The 26410-nt window shown below is 39.1% G+C and overlaps 1 protein-coding gene across 2 annotated transcripts; it reads right to left on the bottom strand.

The window, feature by feature from the left end:
• Nucleotides 1–21180, bottom strand: SARAF (store-operated calcium entry associated regulatory factor). Of its 2 annotated transcripts, none has more exons than XM_025993537.2 (6): nt 20554–21180; nt 11785–11963; nt 9028–9445; nt 6005–6134; nt 4980–5134; nt 1–2929 (listed from the first exon to the last, which is right to left on the bottom strand). In XM_025993537.2, exons 1-6 carry the CDS (start codon nt 20654–20656, stop codon nt 2904–2906), a joined length of 1011 nt encoding a protein of 336 aa, XP_025849322.1. In that variant the 5' UTR covers nt 20657–21180; the 3' UTR covers nt 1–2903. The 2 variants fall into 2 exon arrangements, with proteins under 2 accessions (XP_025849322.1, XP_025849323.1); XM_025993538.2 differs by having other exon boundaries at nt 4980–5074; nt 20554–20877.
• Nucleotides 21181–26410: the final 5230 nt, after the last annotated feature.

Here is a 26410-nt window from a genome sequence, read left to right as displayed (position 1 = left end):
TTGGGAGTCAACCACAATGTTTTATTACAATTAGCCAGTATATGTTGCTTACAATGAAAGAATCTTAGGAGATTCATCATACATTAAAGGTTCTTAGTAGCAAACAACAGAAAATAACTCTATTGAATTGGGCAGAAAAGGAATTTATTAACATTTGTATTAAATAGTTCAAAGAACCAACGGGAAGGCTGAAAAACCAGGCTTAGGAAGCGGCAGGTTTTCGGGCATGGGCATCTAGATAGCTCACAACCCAGCCAACACATACCACAGCAATTATCCAGTTAATATGTCTTCCTAGGAGGGGAACCTGGGTGGCTGAGTCAGTTAAGTGTCTGCCTTCAGCTCAGGTCATGATCTCAGGGTCCTAGCATGGAGCCCCATGTTGGGCTCCCTGCTCAGCAGGGAGTCTGCTTCTCCCTCTCCCTCTGACTCGCCCCCTGGCTTGTGCTCTCTCCTGCTCACTCTCTCTCAAACAAATAAAATCTTTTTAAAAAGTACATCTCCCAAGGAAGTATCACCAGACACTCACCAATACCTCCACTAAATCTTTGACTATCACTGCTGGGAATAATCTCTTAACTCCCCTAAGGTCTTTGTGCCATGTCTCCAAAGACTTGGAGGAAGCATCTGACTGAAATATTGACAGAATTTAGTCACATGACCATGCTCTAGCTACAAAAGGCAGGAAGAAGTAGTATGTGGCCTTCTTCCCTAAAGAGCTTAGAGTAGTAAGAAAGATCTACACTAAGAGACAATTACAGCAAAATGTACTAAGTACAATAGTGAAAGTGTGTACAATGTGTTATGGAAAAACCATAGATAAACTTAAGACAGTCTTGGAGGACTGGGGTCAGAATCCAAGAGATCAAGGAGCTTCAGAAAGAAGCATTCATGAAACTACAGAAACACATCTAACTGGTTAAATTGCCAGCAATCCCATCCTAATATCTGAAATCCTGCTGAACCATCTTGTGAGTAAAACTATAAAGTTTCACCTCTTTCTCCTTTTCATGCCCACCCACCAAGGAAGGCCCACCAAGCTCCCAACTTCAGTACCTTTCTTTCCCTTGGTGCCATCCCTACTGGGGACCATCAACCCACTAATGAAGCCCAGTTATATTGTCTTTCATTCTGAGTCTTAGATTTCCACAAGTAACAAAGAAATGTAAACATATAATAAAGGAGGAGTGGGGTTTGGGGGTGGATGATCTTGAGCCTGACTGCCCAGTTTCTTTCCCTTCCTTCCCTCCAGTCTTTGAAAGAGCCTCAAAGAACACCCCTAGTGTTCCTGAGAGTAATCTAAAGCCACTATTCACTCATTATTTTCTTAAAATTCCAATGGACCTCAAATAATGCATCCAAAAGTAGAAATTGAACCTGAAACTAATGTAACATTGTCTGGCAACTATACTCCAATTTAAAAAAATCACTTCATTAAAAAATGAACAGCAAATTTAATGTGCAGATCACTATCACTGGCACAATCTACAGCAGTTTTAAATTAACAAATTTTTACTTTGCTCTCCAAGTAAAACATACTCAGTTCAAGATTATTGATTCCTATAGCAAAAAGTAAATTAAAATCCAAAATACTATTAAGCAAATGGGGAAAATGGTAATAAACTGGATTTTCTTTTATTCCATCTCCTTTTTTAAGGAGAAATGGAGTAAGAATTTAGTGCAACATAGTTAAATATTTTTTTCCTCTGTGACATAATTGAAAATTTCTACTGAGTTTTCCTGATGAAAGGAAAGGGCAGTTTATTTAGCCCCTAAATCATATTTTAAATAAACAAGGTTTTGTTTTTAAATGATTCCTAAAAGGTAAAAATAAGCCTTTCAGGTTGCAGAGCTCAACTAGGTTAAATGGTGCAACCTTTGTGATTTGGGAGGCTTGGAGATTTCTTCTTTTTTTTTAAGCCATTTTTTCGCAGAGGATTCCTTCCACACCATTTCTGAATTACTTTTTTGAAGACACTTACTGAGGACTGGTAGCTAAGGCAAGACTACCATGGGAAATTAGGGAGATAGCGCTACTGCATGAACCCCTTTTCCTTTGGGAAAAAAGGTCAAAAAGGTTACACCATTTTGTGTCAAAGCTGGTAGAAAGAATAAGAATGAAACCCCTTATTTGTTTTTATTTTTCCTGTAAGATTGAAACAGCAGCAACAACATTGGAGGTCCCACAGAGGGCTGCATGCTTTTGCAAGTAAGACACCTTTGTTAACACATTTGAACTTAATGAATATGGGGGTTTCAAGCATTTTTGTCAGCACACAAATCATTCACAACCACCTTCTAAGATACTTATTTTTCTACCTTTTCCAAAAAAAAAAAAAAAAGGGAGGGGTGTCATTCTCACTTACTTGAACCCCACCACCACTGAAGGATTCAAAGCTCCTGAACTCAAAAGTGATAAGAACACACAGGTAAGTATAACTGGTAGTCCCAAGCTTGTTTGAAATGTCTGAAGAACAGTAAACACTACACAACAAATACCGAATTGATTATTATCGTTTTTATAAAGTAACAATTAAAACCCTATAAGACTGACACTTTCTGTACCTAGGGTGTAATAGTCATAAAGCCTTCACTCTTAATGATATCAGGTTTTAGAAATTAACATTTTTGGAAAGCTTTCCAAAGTAGTCATCGCTTTCATAAACTATAAACACAAATGCACATTACACTAACATACGATTCTCTACAGAAGCATCCTCTCATCTAGTAGCTCTTACGTCTCAAGTAATAGAGCACAGAAAGCAATAAGGACCAAAAACAAACTCCCCTTCCCCGGTTGTTAGCAGGTAGTACTTGGTTTTTTTGTTTTTTGTTTTTTTAAAGAAAGTGATGAAAAAATCAGAAATTTTGCTTCCAGCGTTTGACTTCAACTGTTTACTTTCTTATCGTCTTCTGGTACCACCATATCCTAAAATGAGAAGAGTGAAATTTATATTCGCTTTTAAAGATGCACTGGCATTGCTTATAAAACTACTACAGGAATACATTTGTTAACAAATGAATAAAAAAACATGAGGGAATGAGGGAGCAAGTGGGGACCCTCCCAGTCACCCAGGCATCAAGTTGACTAGACTCTGACATGCTGCTTTTGGGAAACCAAAGAACAGGTGTCCTATGGTAGGACCAACATGGTATGGGCAATACTCAATGTCTAAGCCAAAAAGCAAAGAGGCCAATGGAGCCAGCCATGCCCTGTTCCTATCACAACTCCAGGGACAAGAGAAATACTCTGGGGGCAAATTTCAGGCTTCCAAAGGTAAATGTTACTTAGTCCACCTCCCCCACCCACACACACACATACTCAAATGCACTAACAGTTTACAAGATGACAAGTGTTCCCATCTGGAAAGTCAAATTTTTTTCAGGTTTTCCTTTAGGCTATTTGGTAATGTTTAATGATTTTCTTCATATAAGTCCCAAAGACTTCTAGTTGATTTTTATGGGGTTGTTTTTACAATTTTTGTTCCCACTAAGAATGAGTTTTCTTGTTGTGTTATGTCCTATGTAGCTGTATTTTACACTGGCATAAAAATGACAGAAACCTCATCATACTGAGTTGGGAAGTCAACCTTATTATTAGTTAACAGGGATTGAGTGTTCTTTGGCAGTTGGTGGTGCCAACAAAGGGCTAGGTGCTGTAGAGAACACAGAATTAGACAAAGTTCTTGCCCAGGGGGCTCGTAATCAGATTAGACAAACCAGACACTCACACAGTCCAGCAGCCTGGAGTCGAGAAAGTTGGGTTTATATGGGGAACCTAAGGTCACTCTGTCCATAAGCATACTGTTTGCCTTTATATATCCTCCCAATCACTATGTCCCCATCTTCTCCTTCAAAGTAACCACTACCTTAACATCTAACACCATAGGTTAGCTTTGCTTATTTTTAAAGATGTATATAAAATATGAATGTTGTAATCATAATCAAATATATTCCTTTGTGTCTGGCTTCTTTCTTTTCTTTTTATATTTGGTAGATCTATCTACATTATTTCATACAGCATTTATTCTCTCTCCCTGTTGCATTCCACTATATGGCCATGACTCAATTTATTCATCCAGTTTGCTGCTGTTGGCTACATGGGTTTTTTCTAGTTGGAGGCTATTTGGAATAAAGATGCTATGAACATTCTCGTACTTATCCTTCAGTGTACAAATGTATGCATTTCTGTTGACATATATCTGAGAGTGAAAATGCTGAGTCTTGAGTATATTTATGCTCAATTTTAGTAGGTAATGCCAAACATTCTTCTTTTTTTTTTCAAACAGTCTTTCAAAGTGATTGTATCAATTTATATTCACACTAGTACTATGAGAAACTCACTCTTATACTTTAAAACATTTAAGTAAGTCTTCAGTCATTATCAAGAATGAATATCTACAGCAATCTATTACTACTTCATTACTCATGTCCTCCCATCCTCTGTTAATTAGCTGGATGTTTAAAAACAAATAGTTATTTTTAAATTTTTTATATCTTTGCTTTTTACAAAATTCCCTCTTAGCATATAGCAATAAACATTACCACTGTTATTTTTGACAATTATTTAAATTAAAGGATGGATTTATTTATTTACTGGATTTTACTGAATTTTAAAAGTTCAAACTTCTACCTAGAAAATTCCATCTTAGAGCTTAAAAAAAAAACCTAGAGGTCATAGAATTAAACATATGTGGAAACCAATGTTCAGGAAGGTTTAAGGTAAAACCCCGTTTAGCAGCAAAAGTAAGTCTAAACCAAATCCCTGTTTGACTTTTAAAGAATGTTTAGATGTGAGAGGAAAGAACGAATCTGATCTATATTTTAATCTCAGTTAATTGTGCTATTAATATTTCCGATGAGTATGCCAAATAAAACTATTATTGCTAATATACAGTTAATAACCATCTTCTTAAGTTTCAAAACTACCTCTGTACTTCACTGCTACATAATAGGAATTTCTGTGTTTTCACTCTTACCTGACGCTGTTCTGGTTCTTGTCTCTGGGCTTGAAGATGCCGAATAGCTACCTGAGGTTCCCCGAAGTGGTGAGTAAGCACGGCTATTCCATGTGCTGGAGTAGGAAGGAGGATGAGATGGGTAGTACCATGAGTCTGAAAAGGGTGTTGCTGCTCTATTAAGACATAGACACATATCAGGCATTTTTCTTGTGACTTTTAAATATCTTCCTATTCCTATATTCTCAGAAAAAAAATACCTTTAACAAGTGTTTTTCCTCATTGTTCTGGTATAATATGAAATAAATACATACTATTTGTATTTCTGATATTGTATAGTCAGTGCCATGGGGGGCAAAGTGACAGGAAGAAGAGATTCTTTCTTCCAGAATTCATTCAGATAAAATCTAAAATTAAACTACCAATAATAATGAAGACATCCCAGGCAGCCTGGGTGGCTCAGCAGTTTAGCACCGCCTTTGGCCTGGGACATGATCCTGGGGACCTGGGATCAAGTCCCACATCAGGCTCCCTACATGAAGCCTGCTTCTCCCTCTGCCTGTATCTCTGCCCCCCACCCCACCCCACCCCACCCGTCTCTCTTTCTCTCTGTGTCTCTCATGAATAAATGAATAAAATCTAAAAAAAAAAAAAAATGAAGACATCCCAAAATCTGGCTCCAGGCCCTGTTTCAGCTTTTTTTCTCTTATCATTCTCCTACCAAGCCAGACTGCTAACTGCTCCTCAAATACTGTGCTCTTTCCTGTCTTCTCATTTTCTCAGATGTTTAAGTAAACAGTCTTTTTCCTATCTCATAATATCTTTAAGGATGACATTGGGAAGAAGAAATATAATGAAAAAAAAAAAAAAACCCAACACAGACAACAGTACTGATGAAGTCCATATAGCAGAGAATCTGATTTAATAGGATAATGTCACCATAATTTATTTTCCTTAACAAAACCAAATCCAGTCAACCTACAAACCAAAGAAGCCTCTAAAGAAAAGTGGAATTAAAGGGCTAGTGAGATCAATGCAAAGCATACCTATTGCTGCCAAACAAATATCCTAATATTCCTCCAGTTCCCAAGCCAGTCCAGAACCCTGGTCCTGAATTGTCAAATCCTTGTTGTCCTGTGAAAGCACTGCCAAAACCAGAAGTTGCACCATGTGGTCCTAGAAATAAAAAAATGATTATATATCCTCACTTAAAACACAGCCCGCAAAACCAAAAAAAAAATCATGGCATTTCAAATATCTTATTTGTACTATTTATTATTAATACTCAGCCCTCAACTCATAAACAAGTTACAGTCAAAAAGTGTATTTTTTTTAAAGGGGGGGGTGACTCTTGATTTCGGTTCGGGTAATGATCTCAGGATTGTGGGATTGAGCCCCACATCAGGCTCCCTGCTCAGCAGGGAGTCTTCTTGAGGTTTTCTCTCCCTCTCCATCTGCCCCTTGTTCCCTGCCACATACTCTCTCTCTGAAACAAATAAATCTTTTTTATTCTTTTAAAAAATATTTTATTTATTTATTCATGAGAGACACAGAGAGAGGCAGAGACATAGGCAGAGGGAGAAGCAGGCTCCTCACAGGGATCCTGATGTGGGACTCAATTCCTAAACTGGGATCACGCCCTGAGCCAAAGGCAGACGCTCAACTGCCAAGCCACCCAGGCATCCCAAATAAATCTTTTTTTTTAAAGGGTATTCATAAAATACTGATTTATAACTAAGGAGCACCTTTCCCACAGACATGGCAAAAGAGGGATATTTTAGAAGGAGGGAGGGGATAGTTCCCTCCTATAAAGTTACGTTTGTCCTGCTCAGGATCAGCTACTGAAGATGACGGCGCCCCCTTTGAGTTCCTTCCTTTGCATTATGAACATCTGTAAAAGCTTCAGGTGTTGGCTGTACTTGAGTGTCTAACGGAGGAATCCAAGTGGAAGCAGCAGCCAGATATTTTGGGAAGTCAGAACTTAAAGAGACCAAGAAAGTATCTTCTGCTCAGAAGAAATTTTTCTTTTTCTTTTTTTAATTGAGGTATAGCATACATAAAGGAAAGTGTGCTAATCTCACATGAACATAATAAATTTGTACATATGTACCCATGCATGTAATCACTACCTACATCAATAAAACATTTCTAGGACCCCAGAAGGCTCCTTCATTACAATTCCCGATACCTACCCACATTAGAGATAAGCATTACCCTGAATTCTCTTACCATACTTTAGTGTAACCATTCCTGAACTTTATATAAATGTAATCATATACTACTCTTCTGTGTCTGGCACAAAATTATATCTTTGAGAGTCAACCCCCATTACTGCATTATATCAGTTTTTGGTTTTGTTTTTTAAAATTAATCTATAGTATTCCATTGTGTGAAAAAAAATCACAATTTGTCCCATTCTTAATGTTTTGTTGTTGTTGTTGTTTTTAAGATTTTATTTATTCATGAGAAACACACACACACACAGAGAGAGAGAGAGAGAGGGAAAGAGGCAGAGACACAGGCAGAGGGAGAAGTAGGCTCCATGCAGGGAGCCTGATGTGGGACTCGATCCTGAGACTCCAGGATCACGCCCTGGGCTGAAGGCAGGCGCTAAACCGCTGCGCCACCCAGGGATCCCCATTCTTAATGTTTATGGACATTCTACTTCCAGTTTTTGACTGTTATGAATAAAACTGTTATAAGTATTCTGTATATGTCTTTCTGTATACAAATGCATGCATTTCTCTTAGGTATATATTGAGGAATGGAACTGCTGGGTCATAGGGGAGGAGGAGGTTTAATTTTAGTAGGCAGTGATAGTTTTCCAAAGTATTTTCTATTTTAACTCCTACCATCAAGTACCATTCAACTCCTACATCCTTGCCATTACTTGCTACTCTGTCTTTTTAAAGTTAGCTGTTATGGTGGTTATACGGTGGTTAATAATGAACTAACTCAGTGTGGTTTAATTTGCCTTTTCCTGAAGACTAATGATACCAGGCACCTTTTCATATTGTTACTGGACATCTGGCTATCTTCTATAATAAAATGGCTGTTCAAGTCTTGTCCATTTTAAAAATTGGGTTGTGTGTCTTTCCTCAGATTTGTGGGAGAGTTCTTTACATATTCTAGTGCTCACTTGGGCAACACATATTGTAGATAAATACCTGGTGTTGGAAATAACATTTTACAAATACTGTCTCCCAGTCTGTGGCTTGCCTTCCCACTCTGCTTGTTGTCTCTTGATGGTTAAACATTCTTAATTTAAATAAAGTCAAATTTATCCATCTTTTCTTTATGGCTAGAACTTTTTACATTCTAAAAAATTTTTGCCCATGACATGATCAAATATTTTCCTATGTTTTCTGGAAACCTGTTTTTTACCTCTTATGCTGAGATCTATAATATTTAATGAATAAATTTTTGCATATGGTATAAGGTAAATGCTTACTGCCACATCTAATCAAGTTTTTCTGATTACGATTTATAATTTAATCATGCCACCTTAAAATAATAAATCACAAGGGCATCTGGGTGGCTCAGTGGTTGAGCGTCTGCCGTTGGCTCAGACCATGATCCTGTGGTCCTGGGATCGAGTTCCGCATCGGGCTTCCTGTGGGGAGTCTGCTTCTCCCTCTGCCTATGTCTGTGTCTCTCATGAATAAATAAATAAAATCTTTTAAAAAAACATAGTAATCACAATGAAGAAGAGGTAAAAGAAGTTGAAAATGTAAAATATAAGACAAGAAGACAAATCTGGGGCAGCCCGGGTGGCTCAGCAGTTTAGCGCCCCCTTAGGCCCAGGGCCTGACCCTGGAGACCTGGGACAGAATCCCAGGTCAGGCTCCCTGCATGGAGCCTGCTTCTCCCTGTGTCTCTACCACTCTCTCTCTCTGTGTCTCTCATGAATAAATAAAATCTTTTAAAAAATTTAAAAAAAAAAAAAAAGAAGAAGAAGAAGAAGACAAATCTGCTTTGGTTTCCCAATCCAACTACTTTGTATTTCAGAAACCAGCACAAGATTCACTATCTCCCATCTACCCTATTTAATGCCATTAGAGAAACATACCTGTGTATTCAGACTTAAAGCCTGAGGGAGGAGGTCCTGCTGAGTTGGTGAATCTCTGATAATGATAGGAATTTGGAGGATACTCAGAATAGGGTGGAGGAGAATCTTGACCATCACTAAGGAACAATTTATAAACTCCATAAGCAATAGCAAGTAGTACCAGAATGGTAATCAATCCATGGATGCCACTAGAATCTGGGGAGTACAGCTTGTCATAATAATTAGAGAAAGAGTTAAAGCCATGGTTTTTTCCAGACTCTCTCAATTTCTTCAGGCCAACTTCTGTGTAATCTAAGTTATACTCCAAGCCACAGGAACCTCTTAGTACATACTGGTCTTCAGAGAATTCATAGCCTTCACAGCTCACCATAGTTTTTCCAAATTTATACGCAATATCTAAATCGGTCTTACATTCCCACTGTGAAGAAAAATAGAAATAGGTTATCAGAATCAAAAATATTTTTTCATTTAATATGTACTACTTGGGCTATATAGCTGTCATAAAACTGCAAAACAAAGTCAGGGAATGACAAAATTTAAAACAATGAGTCCTTCTGTGTCAGGGAAAAGTAACCTCGGGATTTCAAAGCTAGATACTAAGTACCTGAGTGTTTATTACTATTCCTTAATCTTTACATATATATGTAAGCAATTCTTTTGTACATATTAAACACTTCACAATTTTAAATTTAAATTTAAAATTTAAATTTTAAATTTTGCTTAAGCAAAATTTTTAAATGTCAACTTTTTACACTGTTTTTCAAGATGTTTTCTTTAAAAATAAAGGTTTGGGGGCACCTGGGTGGCACAGTCAATTAAGCAACTCCTGGTTTCCACTCAAGTCATGATCTCAGGGTCATGAATTGAACCCCGCCATAGTAGGCTCTACACTCTGCACTGAACACACTCCGCTTAAGACTCTCTCCCTCTCTCTCTGCCCTACCAGCACCCCATGAGTGCTTTCTCTCTGAAATAAATCTTTAAAAAATAAATAAATAAAAGTAAAAATAGACTTTTTTTTAAGTTAAGACTCAAAACTCAGCATCATATATAAGTATCTGGTAACTACATATAGTATCTGAGAGATTATATAACCTTCTGAGAAAAACTTTCTGCACAAATTTTTATAATACTATCAACTAACTTTCCATGGTCCAATCCTGTAAGTTAATTCTCTTTAAAAAAATTTTTTAAGTAATCTCTACTCCCAGCATGGGGCCTGAACCTCACAATCCCAAAATCAAGAACCACATGTTCTACCAACTGAGCCAGTGAGGTGCTCCACTTCTTTAAAAAAAAAAAAAAGAATTTACGATATTTAGAAAAATGCAAAAAGAATTCATGCTATCCTCAAAAATTTCTACCTTAAAAAAGTCCACTACCCTTACCTGCTTACTCCTTCTCTTGCTCTCTCTCAAATAAAAATCTTAAAAAAAAAAAAGTCTGAGTTTATTTTGAGCTAAATAAGTAATATATTTCTTTAATAGCACTTAAAGAGACACAAGCTAAAATAGATCTTCTGCATTTCTTTAGCTTTTTGGCCAAATTATCTTCCTCTCCCAAATTTCAGATATGCTATTGTATTTTTTATAACAGCTTTATTGAAATATTATTCACCTATCATACATTCACCCATTTTGATGGTTTTTAGTATATCCACAGTTGTGCAACCATAAGCCCAACCAACTTTAGGATATTTTCATCACCCCAAAAAGAAATCTCTTATCCATTAGCAGTCACTCATTTCCTCCCAAACCTCCAAGCCCTAGGCAACTACAAATCTTTTTTTTTAATATTTTGTTTTTGTTTTTAAGATTTTATTTATTTATTCATGAGAGAGACACACAGAGAGAGAGAGAGAGAGAGAGAGAGGCAGAGGCATAGGCAGAGGGAGAAGCAGGAGCCTGCTTCTCCCTCTGCCTATGCCTCTGGACTCTATCCCAGGTATCCAGGATCAGGCCCTGAGCTGAAGGTGGTGCTAAACCGCTGCGCCATCCGGGCTGTCCTACAAATCTGTTTCTATGGATTTCCCTATCCTGGACATTTCTTACAAATGCAATCATATAATATGTGACTGTGCTTCTTTGACTTAGCACAATGTTTTCACACATGTATAGCATGTATCTGCCCTTCACTCTTTTTATGGCAGAATAATATTCCATTGTATGGATATACCACATTTTGTTTATTCATTCATCAATAATGGACATTTAGGATGTTTCTGTTTTTTGGCTATTATGAATAATGCTGCTAGAAACATTTATGTACAAATTTTTGTGTGGCCATGTTTTTAATTCTTTTGGTTTTATACCTCACAGTGGAATGACTAGAGCATATAGTAATTCTATGCTTAACCTTTGAGGAATTGCCAGTTTTCCAAAGCAGCTGTACCATTTTATATTCCTAAGAGCCCACAATTCCCAATCATGTTAACATTATTTCTCAAAAGTAGGTTGGTATTCTTTGAGGAATGACAGTAAAATGACAACTAGCAGAGATCGCTGACCCCTACTCCCAAGTATGTATAGTTTTAAAAATTTACTATCTTAGAAGAAAATTCCAGTGAATATTTCCAGGCTTTAAAATCAATTCATTTCTTTTGGAGTATGTTCTTCCAGAAAATGAATAACTGATTTATATTTATATATTTAACTTGAGACTTGTCTACATGTCTTTCCAAAATATACAAGTAATATCCCAATAAACACTTTATTGAATAAAAATTCGAGTTAGACTTATCAACATAATGAACATTACCTGTACATCATAACCATCCCAACCTTTGTTCTGACATTGTATGACTTTTGGGGTGTAAGAATCACATCCAGCTGTGCCTCCAACACATTTCAACTGTGGGATTGGATCCAGCCTACGAGAGGTGGTATAGCGGTCATGATGGAGGGTAAGAGCTTTTATGTCCCGCAACAATATTCTGTCTAAAACAAGAACATAGATAAACAGGTAGTAAGCATACTGTCATAGAAAGTCATCCTAATAAAACCCGTCATAGGAAAACTTTCAAAAATAAGTGGGTGTACAATTCTATATTGTTACTCAAGCAAGAGGGATGTCTTGATTTCAAAATATTTACCTCCCAGGTATCAATTCTCAGTAAGATAATGAAAGATATTCACCACCAAGAGAAAACAAAACAGAGAAAGACATAAACACCAGAGGACTAAAGAAAGAATAATGGCATACAGAGGGACAAAGGAAACCCCAAGGAGAATGATAAACAAAGACAGGAGGATGACAACCATAGGCCAGGCAGAGAGTAAGAGTACTGCTCAAAAAGGCTACCAACAAAATTCCCTGTTGCTACCATACCATCTTTTTTAAAACCTACAGAAAGAATGTCCAGGTGAACCCGGCTTTGGTTTTTATCTGTATTTGGTTTGTCTTGACCTTGAGCTGATGGAAGTTCCTCCTCTTCCCCCACCCCCCGTGTCCTACTACCTGGGATCAGATGAAGGACACTCGTATCACTCCATAGAAGCATTCTGGCTTTAACCTATTCCTGACTGCCACAGATAAACCACGGTAACCTGAGAAGCAAAAGATAAAGAGCATCCTACTCCTTCTGACCATACTTCTGCCAGATGTACAACATTGGACTACTAGAGCTTTCAAAAGATGCCCTAATTATGGGGAGTCCTGTGTTTCCCATGTCTTTCTGCAGTGATTTCCCCAAAAGCAGCACTTAAAATCTCAGGAAACCTGAAGCCAGAAACTTTTTTCACACTGCTAAGAAAACAGCTAGTCAGTTTCTCAAAAACTTTTAGGGTTTTACCACAAACGTGGGTCAAAAAATCAGAATAAAAAAATTATTCATTCAAAAATCAGTTAAGTAGCTACCTCCAGGAAAGGAAATGTACTTAGGAAGGGACATGCAGAATTCTTCTAACGTTCTTTCTCTTAACTGAATGGGACTACACTGATGTTCGTTTTATTCTTCTTTAAACTATTCATGTATTTTTAATTTATTCATTTTTATATATATTTCAAGATTTTCTTTTAATAGTGAAACCCACTCTTCCTCCAATTTCACATTTCTGTGATAACCCAAATTAACAACCTAATAAATACTTTTTTCTTGCTTACCCAGAGACATATACAGGGGCTGTTTTGTTTATTAGTTTATTTTTATAAAAACTGAAACATACAGTCCACATCATTCTTCACATGGTTTTTCCACTTAATCACACATTGTGGACATTCCCTCCTATCAGCAGATATAGATAGTATTTATACTTATTTACCAAAAAAGGACTTAATAGGTGCAACTAAGCTGAGATTTATCAGCCGCATTCTCACCAAAATGTAATAAAACTAGAAATATGACATAGAACATATAATAACATATAAAATCAATAATGAAAAGACAGTTGAATATCAGTAACAACAAAGAAAGTAAATTTCGACTACATATACCAAAATATACTATTAAACCTATAGTAGTCTAAACAATATAGTATTGGCAGAGGATTAGAAAAATTGATCATCGTACACAATGTATAAAAATTAATCCATGATGGCTAAAAACTTACCATAAAACATACTACAAATAAAAAATACTGGAAGAGGGATCCCTGGGTGGCGCAGCGGTTTGGCGCCTGCCTTTGGCCCAGGGCACGATCCTGGAGACCCGGGATCGAATCCCACATCGGGCTCCCGGTGCATGGAGCCTGCTTCTCCCTCTGCCTGTGTCTCTGGCTCTGTCTCTGCCTGTGTCTCTGGCTCTGTCTCTCCTTCTATCTCTCAAGAATAAATAAATTTAAAAAAAAATCTTTAAAAGTAATAAAATATCATTTAAAAAAAAAATACTGGAAGAAAGCACAACAGAATATGTTTATGATCCCGGTACGGTCTTCTTCTTAAGACACCAAAAGTAAAAGATTGACCAGCAAGATAAAGACTATAATTGATCAAATTATGTTCAATGTATGAAAATCCAGAATCCATAACGATACTCAAAGAGAATGCCAAAACCTCATTTGTCACTAAAAGTTACTACCTAACTCCTTACTCTGAAAATCAGTAATTAAAGATTAAAAATTAAATTTTTATTCTGACTTTCCCCCAGGAACTGTAATCTTAAATAGCCTCAGGTGAAAACGGAAATTTCAACTTCACTGAAGAATGACATCTAATAAATGCAGAAGAAATGACAGAACTAGAAAAAGTCATCATTTTGTAATGCCCAAAGAAACTGATTCAGACAAGTATTTATTAGTTTTAAAATCATTAAGAGACTGGATATTGGTATGGTGCCAAGTAACATTACAAGAGTGTTTTCTGTAAAAATGTAATTTCATAAGGGTTATAAAGCCATTTTTAATCTACTACTTAATCTTAGCATCAATAATGGTAGAACAAATTGATATTACACCGTCTACTATGATGTAATCCCCAAAAGTGTTTAACGTGAATTTTATCAATCCTTTAAACTTAGCATCCTGTCTACAAGAAAAACAGAAAAGAAAAAAACAAGATAAAACACCATGAGAAAACAGAATCCAGAAGGTAGGATATTCTAAAGAACAACTGGGTCCATCCCCTCAGCAAAGCAGTATCTTAAAAAAAAAAAAGGACTGTTCTACATTTAAGAAAACTTAAGGGAGAATACAATCAGATGGGATGCACAGGCCAGGACTGGATCTTGTTTTAAGACAATTAGTTTAGACATTTCAGGCATAATTGTGACATCTGAATATGGAATGGATAATTAGTTGATATTAAGAAATTAAGATTCATTTTGTCAGGGGTAATGTTATTTTTACCTGTGGGGGAAAGTTCCTTTTTAATAAAGGGTGGGGGTAGGTTATATTGAAGGATTTAGTGATGGCCTCTCATGAGGCCTAAAACTGCACTGACATACCTGAACCTTAAATACAGAGTTGAAAGAAAACAGGAATATGTAAAGAAGACTGACAACTTTACACCAAAATTTAAAATACCTTTCCCATAATTCCTCCAGTAGACTGACTAGAATGACTTAGCACCCAGTAATTCTAGCAAAATGAGTATTTGGCTTTCCCAGTATTTACAAGGAGGTAAACAAGGAAAAGGTAGACCATGACTTCTAAGTGATCTTCCAGTAGTATCTATCACACTTAGTGAAAACAGAAGAAATTTTATTTAGAGTTTCTGGGCCTACAAAATCCAGAGAAATTCCCAAAATACAATCATGGTATAATAAGGGAATCTGATAAAACAGCTAGATATCTTATCAATTACCAAAAGTCAAAGGTTTTTTCTTTTCTTTTAATGTTTTTTCTAAACCTGTAATATCCAATTAAAAATGAAAATAGGAAACCTATCTCAAATTAGTGTCAAACTGGGATCCCTGGGTGGCGCAGCGGTTTGGCGCCTGCCTTTGGCCCAGGGCGCGATCCTGGAGACCCGGGATCGAATCCCACGTCGGGCTCCCGGTGCATGGAGCCTGCTTCTCCCTCTGCCTGTGTCTCTGCCTCTCTCTCTCTCTCTCTGTGTGACTATCATAAATAAATAAAAAAAATAAAATAAAATAAAATTAGTGTCAAACTACATACATACATAAAATATCTGGAAATAAACTTAGGATCAATATGTGATCTATATTAAAAATACATATGTAATAAGATCTAAATAAATATAATACACTTCCCACCAGGAACCAAACTGGGATTTTTGGAACCAGGAAGAAATTATGTTAAAGGTCCTGTGGAAAAACAGATGTCTATAAATAACCAAAAATTTTTTGAAAAAAAAAAAACAAAACTGCTTTACCAGACAATAAAACTTACCAAAAAATTACTATAATCAAGATAATATGGAATTAGAACAGAAATAGGCAAAGGAGGAGAGGATGGAGTAATTGGGTGATGGGCATTAAGGAGGGTAATTGATGTAATGAGCACTGGGCGTTAAATGCAACTGATGAATCACCAAATTCTACCCCTGAAACTAATAATACACTGTATGTTAACTAACTTGAATTTAAATTGTTTAAATAATAATAATAATAATAATAATAATAAAAAGAAATAGACAAGGGAACTATAAAACAAAAGAAAGCCCAGAAATAAATCCAGATACATGTGGGAATTCAACAGGAGATAAATGAACTTTTTGGAGTACATGGGTGGTGCAGTAAGTTGAGCATCCAACTCTTGATTTCACTTCAGGTCATGATCTCTAGGTGGTAGGATCAAGCCCCCACGGGGCTCTGCACAGGGCTCTGTATGGGGCTCCACGCTCAGCTGGAGACAGCTTGAGATTCTCTCTCCCTCTCCCTCAGCCCCTCCCCCTGCTCATATGGGTGTGTGTTCCCTGTCTCTCAAATAAGTAAAATAAATCTTTAAAAAAATAAGATAAAGTGGACTTTTTAATTTAGGGAAAAAAAAAGAGTGCCTTCTTTAGTAAATGACACCAAAATAATTGACTATGCAGCTAGAAGAAAAGCCACTTACAGAAATATAAAAACTTAATTCCACGTGGGCTGAAGACCTAAAATTTCCAAGAATCACATTAAAATAAAATATGCTATATAACCCCAAACTACCACCTCATACATAAGAAACTATAACAATGAAAATATTCAAAGGTTTAAAAAGTCATAAGGTACTATTAAATTAAATAACAGGAATAATAATAACTTGAAATTATTGTATCAGAGTTGAGATAACACAAAAAAACACAACTAAATTCCCATCACCAACTTGCTATATAACTTTGGCCAAGTCATTTAAATTATTTGCATATAAGTTTCCTCACTTGTAAAATTAAGAGGATAATATCAACTTTAAAATTGGTCATGAAGCTTTGATTTATCAACCTTAAAATAGGTTATGAAGCTTAGATAAGATTTACTAAAATTGTTCTGCAGAGTACTTGACACATAATAAATGACCGAATACAGTAAATACTACCGAGAACGTTTATGGAGCTATATACACATGGGGTTTCATTACCATTACCCTATAGCATCTTTCTTCCCTAGACCTAAAGGTCACTATATTTTGTGGCCTTAAAAATTCTTATGCTGAAACCCTAATCCCAATGTCAGTACATCTGGAGGCAGGGACTTTGGGAAGTGACTAGTTTTAAATGAGGGCTTGAGGATAAAGCCCCTATGATAGGATTAGATCCTTATAAGAAGAGGAAAATACCAGAGCCCTCTCTTTCTTTGCCATGTGAAGACACAACAAGACAGCCATCTGCAAACCAAGAAGAGGATCCTCACCTGCAAACGAGGAAGAGGGTCCTTACCAGACACCAAACATGCTAGTACCCTGATCTTGGACTCTCCAGCCTCCAGAATATAAGAAATAAATGTTTGTTGTTTAAGCCAACCAATCATGGTATTTTGTTAGAACAGCCCAAACTGAGACAAGGTCTAAGAACAAAATGCTCCTACCCATCCTCTGCTATTTGTATCAGCCGAGGTTCAAAGGGAGTTCCCAAAAGCCCAGACTCACAAATCAAAATCTATTTACAGGTCTCAAACTCACGATGAACAAAACCAAACGCCCCCAAATATGCTTCTCCCACAAACTTACACATCTCAGGTAATGCTAACTCCACATTTGTAGTCACTCAGACCAAAAACCTTGGATTACCTTTGTCCTCTCTTCTCATCCCTACATCTAATCTGTCAGATCATCATGTCAGTTCCACCTTCTAAGTAGGTGAGAATCCAATCACTCTCACCAATTCCACTGCCTCTCCCCTGGCCACACCATCCCTACTCTAGGAACTCCCTGTACCAGCAGCCTCCTCACTGGCCTCCCCCGCTTCCCTGGACCTCCTACAGGCTGTTCTTCACAGAGTGGACAGAATGAGCCTTTAAAATAAAAGTCGGGCAGCCCAGGTGGCTCTGCGGTTTAGCGTGGCCTTCAGCCCAGGGCATGATCCTGGAGATTCGGGATCGAGTCCCACATCAGGCTCCCTGCACCGAGCTTGCTTTTCCCTCTCCTGTGTCTCTGCCTCTGTGTGTGTCTCTCATGAATTTAAAAAAAAAAAAAAAAAAAAAATTAATAAATAAGATATAAAATAAAAAATAAAATAAAATAAAATAAAAGTCACAGCAGGTCATTTACACTTCCTCTCCCCTCAAGTTTCTGATCAAATGTCACCTGAACAGTGACCTTTTCTCTGACCAATGTATAATTTGAAAGTCCCGCTTCTGCCTGTACACCCTGTCTTCCTTCCTGTGTTATCATTGCCCATACTGCTATTCACAATATGACATGGTACCTACCAATTTGTGTATTATCTATTTCTCCTCAATAAATGTAAACTAAGATGCTCAGTTTTGTTCACTGCTATATTCCCAACACCCAGAAAAGTGACTTAAATATAAAATAATTCCATAAAGAATTCTGAAAAGCCAGGTAATTGCTTTAGAACTGATACACTTTTTTTTCCAGGCAAACTATTCCTCTATGTTATCTAAAAGCAAAGTAAGTGCATCCAAAGTCAAAAAAAAAAGGAAAAAAAATACAAATTAGGGAACAATTATTTTTTTAGTATAAGGCTTGATAAAACGTAACCTAATAAAATACTTTCACAGAAAAGTTCCTCAAAGTAAATTAAGGTAAAGCAGAATTTACTCCACAAAATATTTTGGTGCTTTTTGTTCCAGAACAATAGTTCATAGAGTAGATAGACTAAGGGCTACCGAGAAGTGGTTCAGCATTAGTTTAAATTTGGTTCCTCTTTTAAAATTCCCCCTGACTCTTCATCTGTAAACATCCTTTTCTTTACTTAAGAATTGAGGGTTTGAGGCGCCTGGGTCGCTCAGTTGGTTAAGCCTACCACTCTTGATCTCGGCTCAGGTCATGATCTTGTGGTGGGGACAGAGCTTCAGGGCTGGGCTCCCTACTCAGGTTCAGCAGGAGTCTGCTTGAGATTCTCTCCCTCTCTCTCCCTCATCTCCTCCCCCTGCACTTGTGCTTACAGAAGAGCACACACTCTCAAATAAATAAACCTACAAAAAATTTTTAAAAGAATTGAGGGTTCAACTAATGTTTCAATCCAGTTTTTAAACTATAATTCTGATCACAGTGTCCTCTTTAGGTACAGCTTTCTAGGAATACATAAATACATGGACATTTAAATCCAATTTGGCTTTTATTACTAATAAAACATCCACATAAAATGAGTTACTCAAAGTCAAGTATTTGCAAACAGCAGCTTCTCTTCCATTTCAGCATTCAGAAATAAAATAGGATATTACAGAAGTAAATCTGTTGCTTAAGAAACATGGTCATTTCCTATCACCCAAGTCACAAATACAATATTGATACTTCTCATGCTTTTACATCTTCATCCTCCAAACAACAAAAAAATGTTTTAACTATTCAAAAGTCATTTTTATACAATTCCAATTTGACAACATACATCATTAAATGGAAATCTGTACGTTTGTGTACATATACATACATAATTTAGGGCAGCCCCGGTGGCTCAGCGGCTTAGCGCCGCCTTCAGCCCAGGGCCTGATCCTGGACACCTAGGATCAGGTCCCACATCCGGCTCCCTGCATGGAGCCTGCTCCTCCCTCTGCCTGTGTCTCTGCCCCCTCCCTCTCCCCGTGTCTCTCATGAATAAATAAATAAAATCTTTAAGAAATAAAATTACACGGAATATTATTTATCCTGTAAAAATTCTTAAGAAAATTCTAATAACAGGGCAGCCCGGGTGGCGCAGCGGTTTAGTGCCGCCTGCAGCTCAGGGCGTGATCCTGGAGTCCCAGGATCGAATCCCACATCGGGCTCCCTGCATGGAGCCTGCTTCTCTCTCTGCCTGTGTCTCTGCCTCTCTCTGTGTGTCTCTCATGAATAAATAAATAAAATCCTAAAAAAGAAAATTCTAATAACATAGTAAAAAAAAAAACTTTTCTCCAGAAACCACTCATCATGTGTCACTTTTTAAAATCCAGTGTGCGGTGAAAAGCAATGGAAAAGCCGCCGTATAAAGAGACGAACTTCACTCAAGAGGTCCGAATAAGCAGCATGGGTTCTACGGTTCTGCTAACCGACCTGCAAGGTTGGCATCCCTGTCCACTAAGTATGACTCACAGACTGCCGGTGCTGTGGCAACGGCCAGCCGTAGCAACAGGCAGCCATGACAACAGGCAGCGAACATGACATCAGACAGTCATGACAACAGAGCAAGAAGAGCAGGTGAGTGTCGAACTTTCCAGTTCATCTTAGGGATGAGGACTGTAGTCCGAGAAAGGGGACGGCAGACAGATGTTGGGAGTCCAGGGGAGGGAGAAAGGGGACCGAAAGAAGACAGAGCCGTCCGCCCAGCCGACTCCCTAACAGTCCCCGCTTGTCCCGTAGGACGTCTAGGGAAAGCAAAAGGGCCAGGCAGGGCGCAGGTGAACACAGATGAAGATGGAAGTGAGCAGTTAGAGGCGCAGGTGAACAGAGAAGATGACGCAAGTGAGCAGTTAGGGGCGAACGACAATGATCGCCCGCCGGGCCTCGGGGCGCAAGCTGCGGGCGACAGAAAGGGCCGGAAGAGGACAGCACTCACCAGGGTCATTCCAGCCGAGGGCAGGGCCCGCGAGCAGCAGAAGGCAGAGGAGGCGGAGAAGAGCGCGGCGCCCAGCAGCTTCCGGCCCACCGCCTGCGGCCATGGCTCCAGGGGAAGGTAGAGGGCGGCTGCCAGGCGCTCCAGGGCCGGAAGCCTGTGGCGGAAGTCCGCGCGCAACCGCGCGGCGACGCCGAGAGCTCGGGCCGCCGCGGAGGGAAGTCTCCCCGCAGAGCCGCAGCGAAAGTCCGTGCGCAAGAGTTACGTCACTGCCGCTGCGTCGCGCGGGAGAACGCGAGTGGACGCTGCAGGCCCCGCCCCTGGGCCTAGGCCGGCTGGGGGCGGAGCCAAGGGCGGGACGCTTCCGCCGGGGGCGGATCCAGAAGCGGGACGCTGGGCGCTGGGGTGGGAACGAGTGACGCAACCGTGTTGCGTCTGGTCTGCGGCTCTGAAAGGTTCCGAGGGAAGGTGCCGCGGTTATTGAGACTGAAACCTGCGTGCGGGGGAACCTCGGTGGCTCAGCGGTTTCGCGCCGCCTGCAGCCCGGGGTGTGATCCTGGAGACCCGGGATCGAGTCCCACGTCGGGCTCCCTGCACGGAGCCTGCTTCTCCCTCTGCCTGTGTCTCTGCATTCTGTCTCTCTCTGTGTCTCTCGTGAATAAGTAAATAAAATCGTAAAAAAAAAAGAAACCAACGTGCTGAAACTTCCATGACCTTCCTGAGAGAAGTTCCTCTGCATCATAAAACTTCGTCTTCAGGACCCAACATAGGGCCTGGCACATGATTCGTGTTCCACTACCGTTTGCTACCGTTTGCTAAGATTCGGGTGAAAGGTAGCAAGGAGATAGGCTGTCTAGTTTCAGAAGCCCAGAGCTTTTACTTATCTCCTTGTACGTGGAGGCAGTAAGAACTTACAAAATACCAGGAGGAGAAACTACCAGCTAAAGAGCCAGAGAAAACAGTTCTAAGAGTGTTATCTTTGAGGTCTGACGGCCCTGGGTTTCTCTCATTCATTCAACAAATGAAGGTTGAATGTCTAACAGCGCCAGGCACTGTTTTAGGGCATGGAGGATACAATGTCCCAGTACTTGTGGACCTTACACTGAAGTGGGCTAGAAAAACAACATTAAATAATCAGTAGGCAAAGGTAATAGGCAGCGATAAATGCAGTGATGAAAGTAAAACGGTGCTACATTAGAGACTGAGAGGCAACTTCAGGGAGGCATCTCCTTCCTGAGGAAGCGATTTTTGAAGTTTGAGACCTGAATGAGAAAGAACCAGTCATATAAAGGTCAGGGGAAGATCCTTCACGGCTTGGAGAACCGTGGGTGCACAAGCCTAACCATGTGTTTTGAGGAACATTCTTTTAAGTCAGCCAGTAACTTTATACAGGGAGCATCCACCAATACCTACAAGTACCTGCCAGGCACTGTTGTAGGCACTGGGGATACAGTAGTGAAAATACAAAATTCAGGAGGTGGGAGAGGCAAACGAGCCCAATTATGACTGAAGCAAAGTAAATTAAGGGAAGAGCAGAACAAGAGGAGGCTGGGGGAACAGTGGGGGCTTGGAGTGGGACCAAGGGAGACTGGAAGAAAGATCATAGAAAATTCTATTCTCGGGATCCCTGGGTGGCGCAGCGGTTTGGCGCCTGCCTTTGGCCCAGGGCGCGATCCTGGAGACCCGGGATCGAATCCCACATCGGGCTCCCGGTGCATGGAGCCTGCTTCTCCCTCCGCATGTGTCTCTGCCTCTCTCTCTCTCTCTCTCTGTGACTATCATAAATAAATAAAAATTTAAAAAAATTTAAAAAAAAAAAAGAAAATTCTATTCTCAACATGTTAAGTTTGCAGTGACTATTAAGCATCCAGAAAGCCACGTCAAACAGACACTTGAATATACAAGTCTGCATTTCGAAGCTAAAGTGAGCTTGGTAGTTATGTTATCAAAATGAAGATGGTATTTAATGCTCAGGAAAAAGTACATAGGAATGCATGGGAAGAGAATTTAGATAGGCAAAGAAGGAGGCCCAGAACTAAACTAAGAGAACACTATTATTTGAACACTGGGCAGAAGACGATCCTAGGAAGAGTCTGAAAAGTAACCTCTGGCAAGGTATGAGAAAAGCCAGGAGACTAGCTGTATAGTTGCTGGGAGAAAGAGAATGGTCAACAGTGTCCACTGTTGTTGAAAGGTTGAATCAAAAAAGTCACCTTTGGATTTTGCAATGTAAAGGTCATTAATTACCTTAAGAGAATTGCTGTTATTTGAAATCACATGATTTGCCAAGTATAGTTATAGACAGTGATGAACAAAACATTAAAGGTCAACCAACTTACATTCTGGTAGGAGAGAGAGTCAACAGGTAATATAGTTCAGTTAAATAATAAGCACATTGAAGAACAAACCAGAGTAACACACACACACACACACAGACTCTTTTTTTTTTTTTTTTTTTTTTTTATGATAGTCACAGAGAGAGAGAGAGAGAGGCAGAGACACAGGCAGAGGGAGAAGCAGGCTCCATGCACCGGGAGCCCGATGTGGGATTCGATCCCGGGTCTCCAGGATCGCGCCCTGGGCCAAAGGCAGGCGCCAAACCACTGTGCCACCCAGGGATCCCCCACACAGAGACTCTTAAATGTGGAAAACAAACTGGTGCTTACCAGAGGGGAGGTGACTGGGAGGATGGGTGAAATAAAGGGGATTAAGAGGTTTCCAGTTATAAAATAAATAAGTCACAGAGATGAAAGTACAGCATGGGGATTATAGTCAGTAATATTGTAATAATGTTGTTTGGTGGCAAATAGTCACTACACTTATCAATGTGAGCACTGATTTATGTGTAGAATTGTTGAATCAATATGTTGTATGTCTGAAACTAGTATGTTAATTATACTTTGATTTTTAAAGATTTTATTGATTTATTTGTGAAAGAGTGTGTGAGGGACAGGGGGAAAAGCAGAAACAGAGGGACAAGAAGACTCCATGCTGAGCTTGGAGCACCAGGCAGGGCTCTACCCCACTACTCTGAGATCCTGACCTGAGCTGAAACCAAGAGTCAGTCACTTAACTGACTGAGCTACCCAGATGCCCCATACTTCAATTTTTAAAGAAGAAGAAAACATCATAAAATGAAGTGCTATAATAAATGGGATGTCCAGAAAGGGTACTAAGAAACTACCATTTGACCTGAGACCTACATAATAAGAGTCAGCTTCTTAAATCATCTCTGTGACACATCAATAGGAATATGTGAACCTGATTTGGGTCCTGATTCAAAGAAACTAGAAAATAAATCACATTTATGAGACAATTGGAAATTCTAACACTGACTAGATATATGATTTTAAAGAACTGTTTTTTAGGTTTCATAAATGTACTATGGTTATGTTATTTAATGGTTCTTTTAGAAACATACTAAAATATTAGAGATGGAATTATTTCTGGAATTTCCTTCAAAATAATTTTGAGGAAAATAATATGGGAGGTAGGGGAAGAGGATGGGAAGTATAGACAATATAACATTGAACATGTGTTAAGCTTTGAAGGTAGTTGATGGTACCTGGGAATTAATTATACCATTCTGGGGATCCCTGGGTGGCGCAGTGGTTTGGCGCCTGCCTTTGGCCCAGGGCGCGATCCTGGAGACCCGGGATCGAATCCCACATCGGGCTCCTGGTGCATGGAGCCTGCTTCTCCCTCTGCCTGTGTCTCTGCTTCTCTCTCTCTATGTCTATCATGAATAAATAAATAAAATCTTAAAAAAAAAAAAGATTTATACCATTCTGACTCCTTTTTATATATTTAATTTTTCCAGAACTTTTCAAAACTAAAACTAAAAGCTTCCCTGAAGTTTCTCTGACTTGATCTGTAAGAATTAGTAATTCCCAATACACAAAGTTGTGGAAAGGATGAAATCGGATGTTTAAAGCACAGGCACATACCAGTTTCACAACAAACAACAGTTCTGTTTCTCTCACCCCCATCCCCATCTTGTGAGTTAACTTTGGAGGATAAGAAGCTACCTGAGTAACTTTTGAAACTATGTAAGATAACACTGATTAACTATTTTGTAAGAATACTTAGGGAACGTTTAAAGGATATAACATTAACTAACGTTAAGGATTCACCTTAACATTGATGGGATGAGTAACTGGGTATTATCCTGTACGTTGGCAAATTGACTTTATTTATTTACTTTTTAAAGATTTTTATTTATTTATTCATGAGGCACAGAGAGAGAGGCAGAGAGACACAGGCAGAGGGAGAAGCAAGCTCCATGCAGGGTGCTTGATAAAATTTTAGATTCCTGGGCTCTGCCCACAAAAGTTCTGATTCAGAACTTCTGGGTCTGGAGTGGGTCTCAGGAATTTGCATTTTTAGGAAACATTCCAAAGAGTTCTGTCGTAGGTAGTTTTTGAGATACATTTGGAAACTGTTTTTCAAGTCTCAAGTGCCTCTAGATATTATCTGTAGATCAATATTAGTCCTTAGGGTAGTGAGGGTTTTCTTGCTAGTAACACTGTGGTTTTCATAGAAAAGTCAAAGGAACATAATCTCATAAGATTCTGTGAACATGGAAGCAAAAGAACATAGACCCTTCTAACCCGAAGAACAATCCCAGTTGCCTGTTACTGTCATCTAGGATGAGTATCTGCAATGCCCAACCCAACTGTCACAAGAGGAAACTAGCACTTAACTCAGCTACTGGGACTTGTGGAAGCCCCAAAAGGCTTTCTCAAATGTGATCTTTCTCCCTACGAGCCAAGCTATAAGTCTGTGAGATAAGAACCTATCACTCTCACCACCACCAATACCATCACTGCTGATGAGGTATCTCTGTTATGTTCCCTCAATCATCCTGCTTTTAAGGATGAATACTGTGGAACAAAACCAGAAAGGTGCTAGTGGTGACTATTTGGGATGAAAGCATTTACTTCTCCAAGAATTTCACCTCCTTTCAAGATGGTTGGGTAGAAGGATGCATATACCTGCTTCAGTTTGGAGAAGAGCTGGTGGTTCACAGACTGTCTCAAGCGGCAACATTTCTACAGCATATGTTCAAGTGTGCCTTGTGTTTTTGCTACTACAATCCTTAAATGGAAACTCTTCATGATTCAGAAGGCTCCAGAATTTTTTGCACTAACTTGAAAAGGAAAAAAAAAATTCTACTCCTCCACAAAATATCGATAGATTTATTGGGGGCATTAAGCCTCAAGAGATCTGTTTTTTAAAAAAAATTATGATTCAACCCTGAAGGTAGTGGAAAGCAGCAGGGTAGGATGAGGCCTTTGGGGGGAGCCCTGCATGGCTCAGCGGTTTAGCACCTGCCTTCAGCCCAGGGCCTGATCCAGGAGTCCCAGGATGGAGTCCTGCGTCAGGCTCCTTGCATGGAGCCTGCTTCTCCCTCTGCCTGGGTCTCTCAATCTCTGTGTATGTCTCATGAATAAATAAATAAAATCTTAAAAAAAAAAAAAACTTTAGTTCCCAGTACCTCTCATTTTAAAACGTTTTGGAAATCTCTCTTCTAACCATTCACTCAACCAAGTTTTACATAGCAGTTTACGTTAGCCTGGTGACTGAAAAGATTGAAAAATTCAAATCTCACGTCAAGCACCTACACTCGGATTTTTTTTTAAAAACCCTTTGAAAGATTCTCATGGCTCAGGAGGGGAGGAAAATCCTAATATAGGACTCTGTTGTCCTACCCTATAAACCAGAACAATCCCACTAGCCTCTCCTCTCGCCAACAGACCGAACTCCTGGGGCCCAGTTTGTCTCCCAAGCTCAGCATCCCACCTGTGCCCCTCAACACACTCTTCCCCATAACGGTTTCCCCCTTATGTCTTCTAGTTAC

The sequence above is a fragment of the Vulpes vulpes genome, chromosome 7 (assembly GCF_048418805.1).
Source record: "Vulpes vulpes isolate BD-2025 chromosome 7, VulVul3, whole genome shotgun sequence".
In the NCBI taxonomy this organism is placed as follows: domain Eukaryota; kingdom Metazoa; phylum Chordata; class Mammalia; order Carnivora; family Canidae; genus Vulpes; species Vulpes vulpes.
This window is presented reverse-complemented; position numbering and strand designations above follow the sequence as displayed.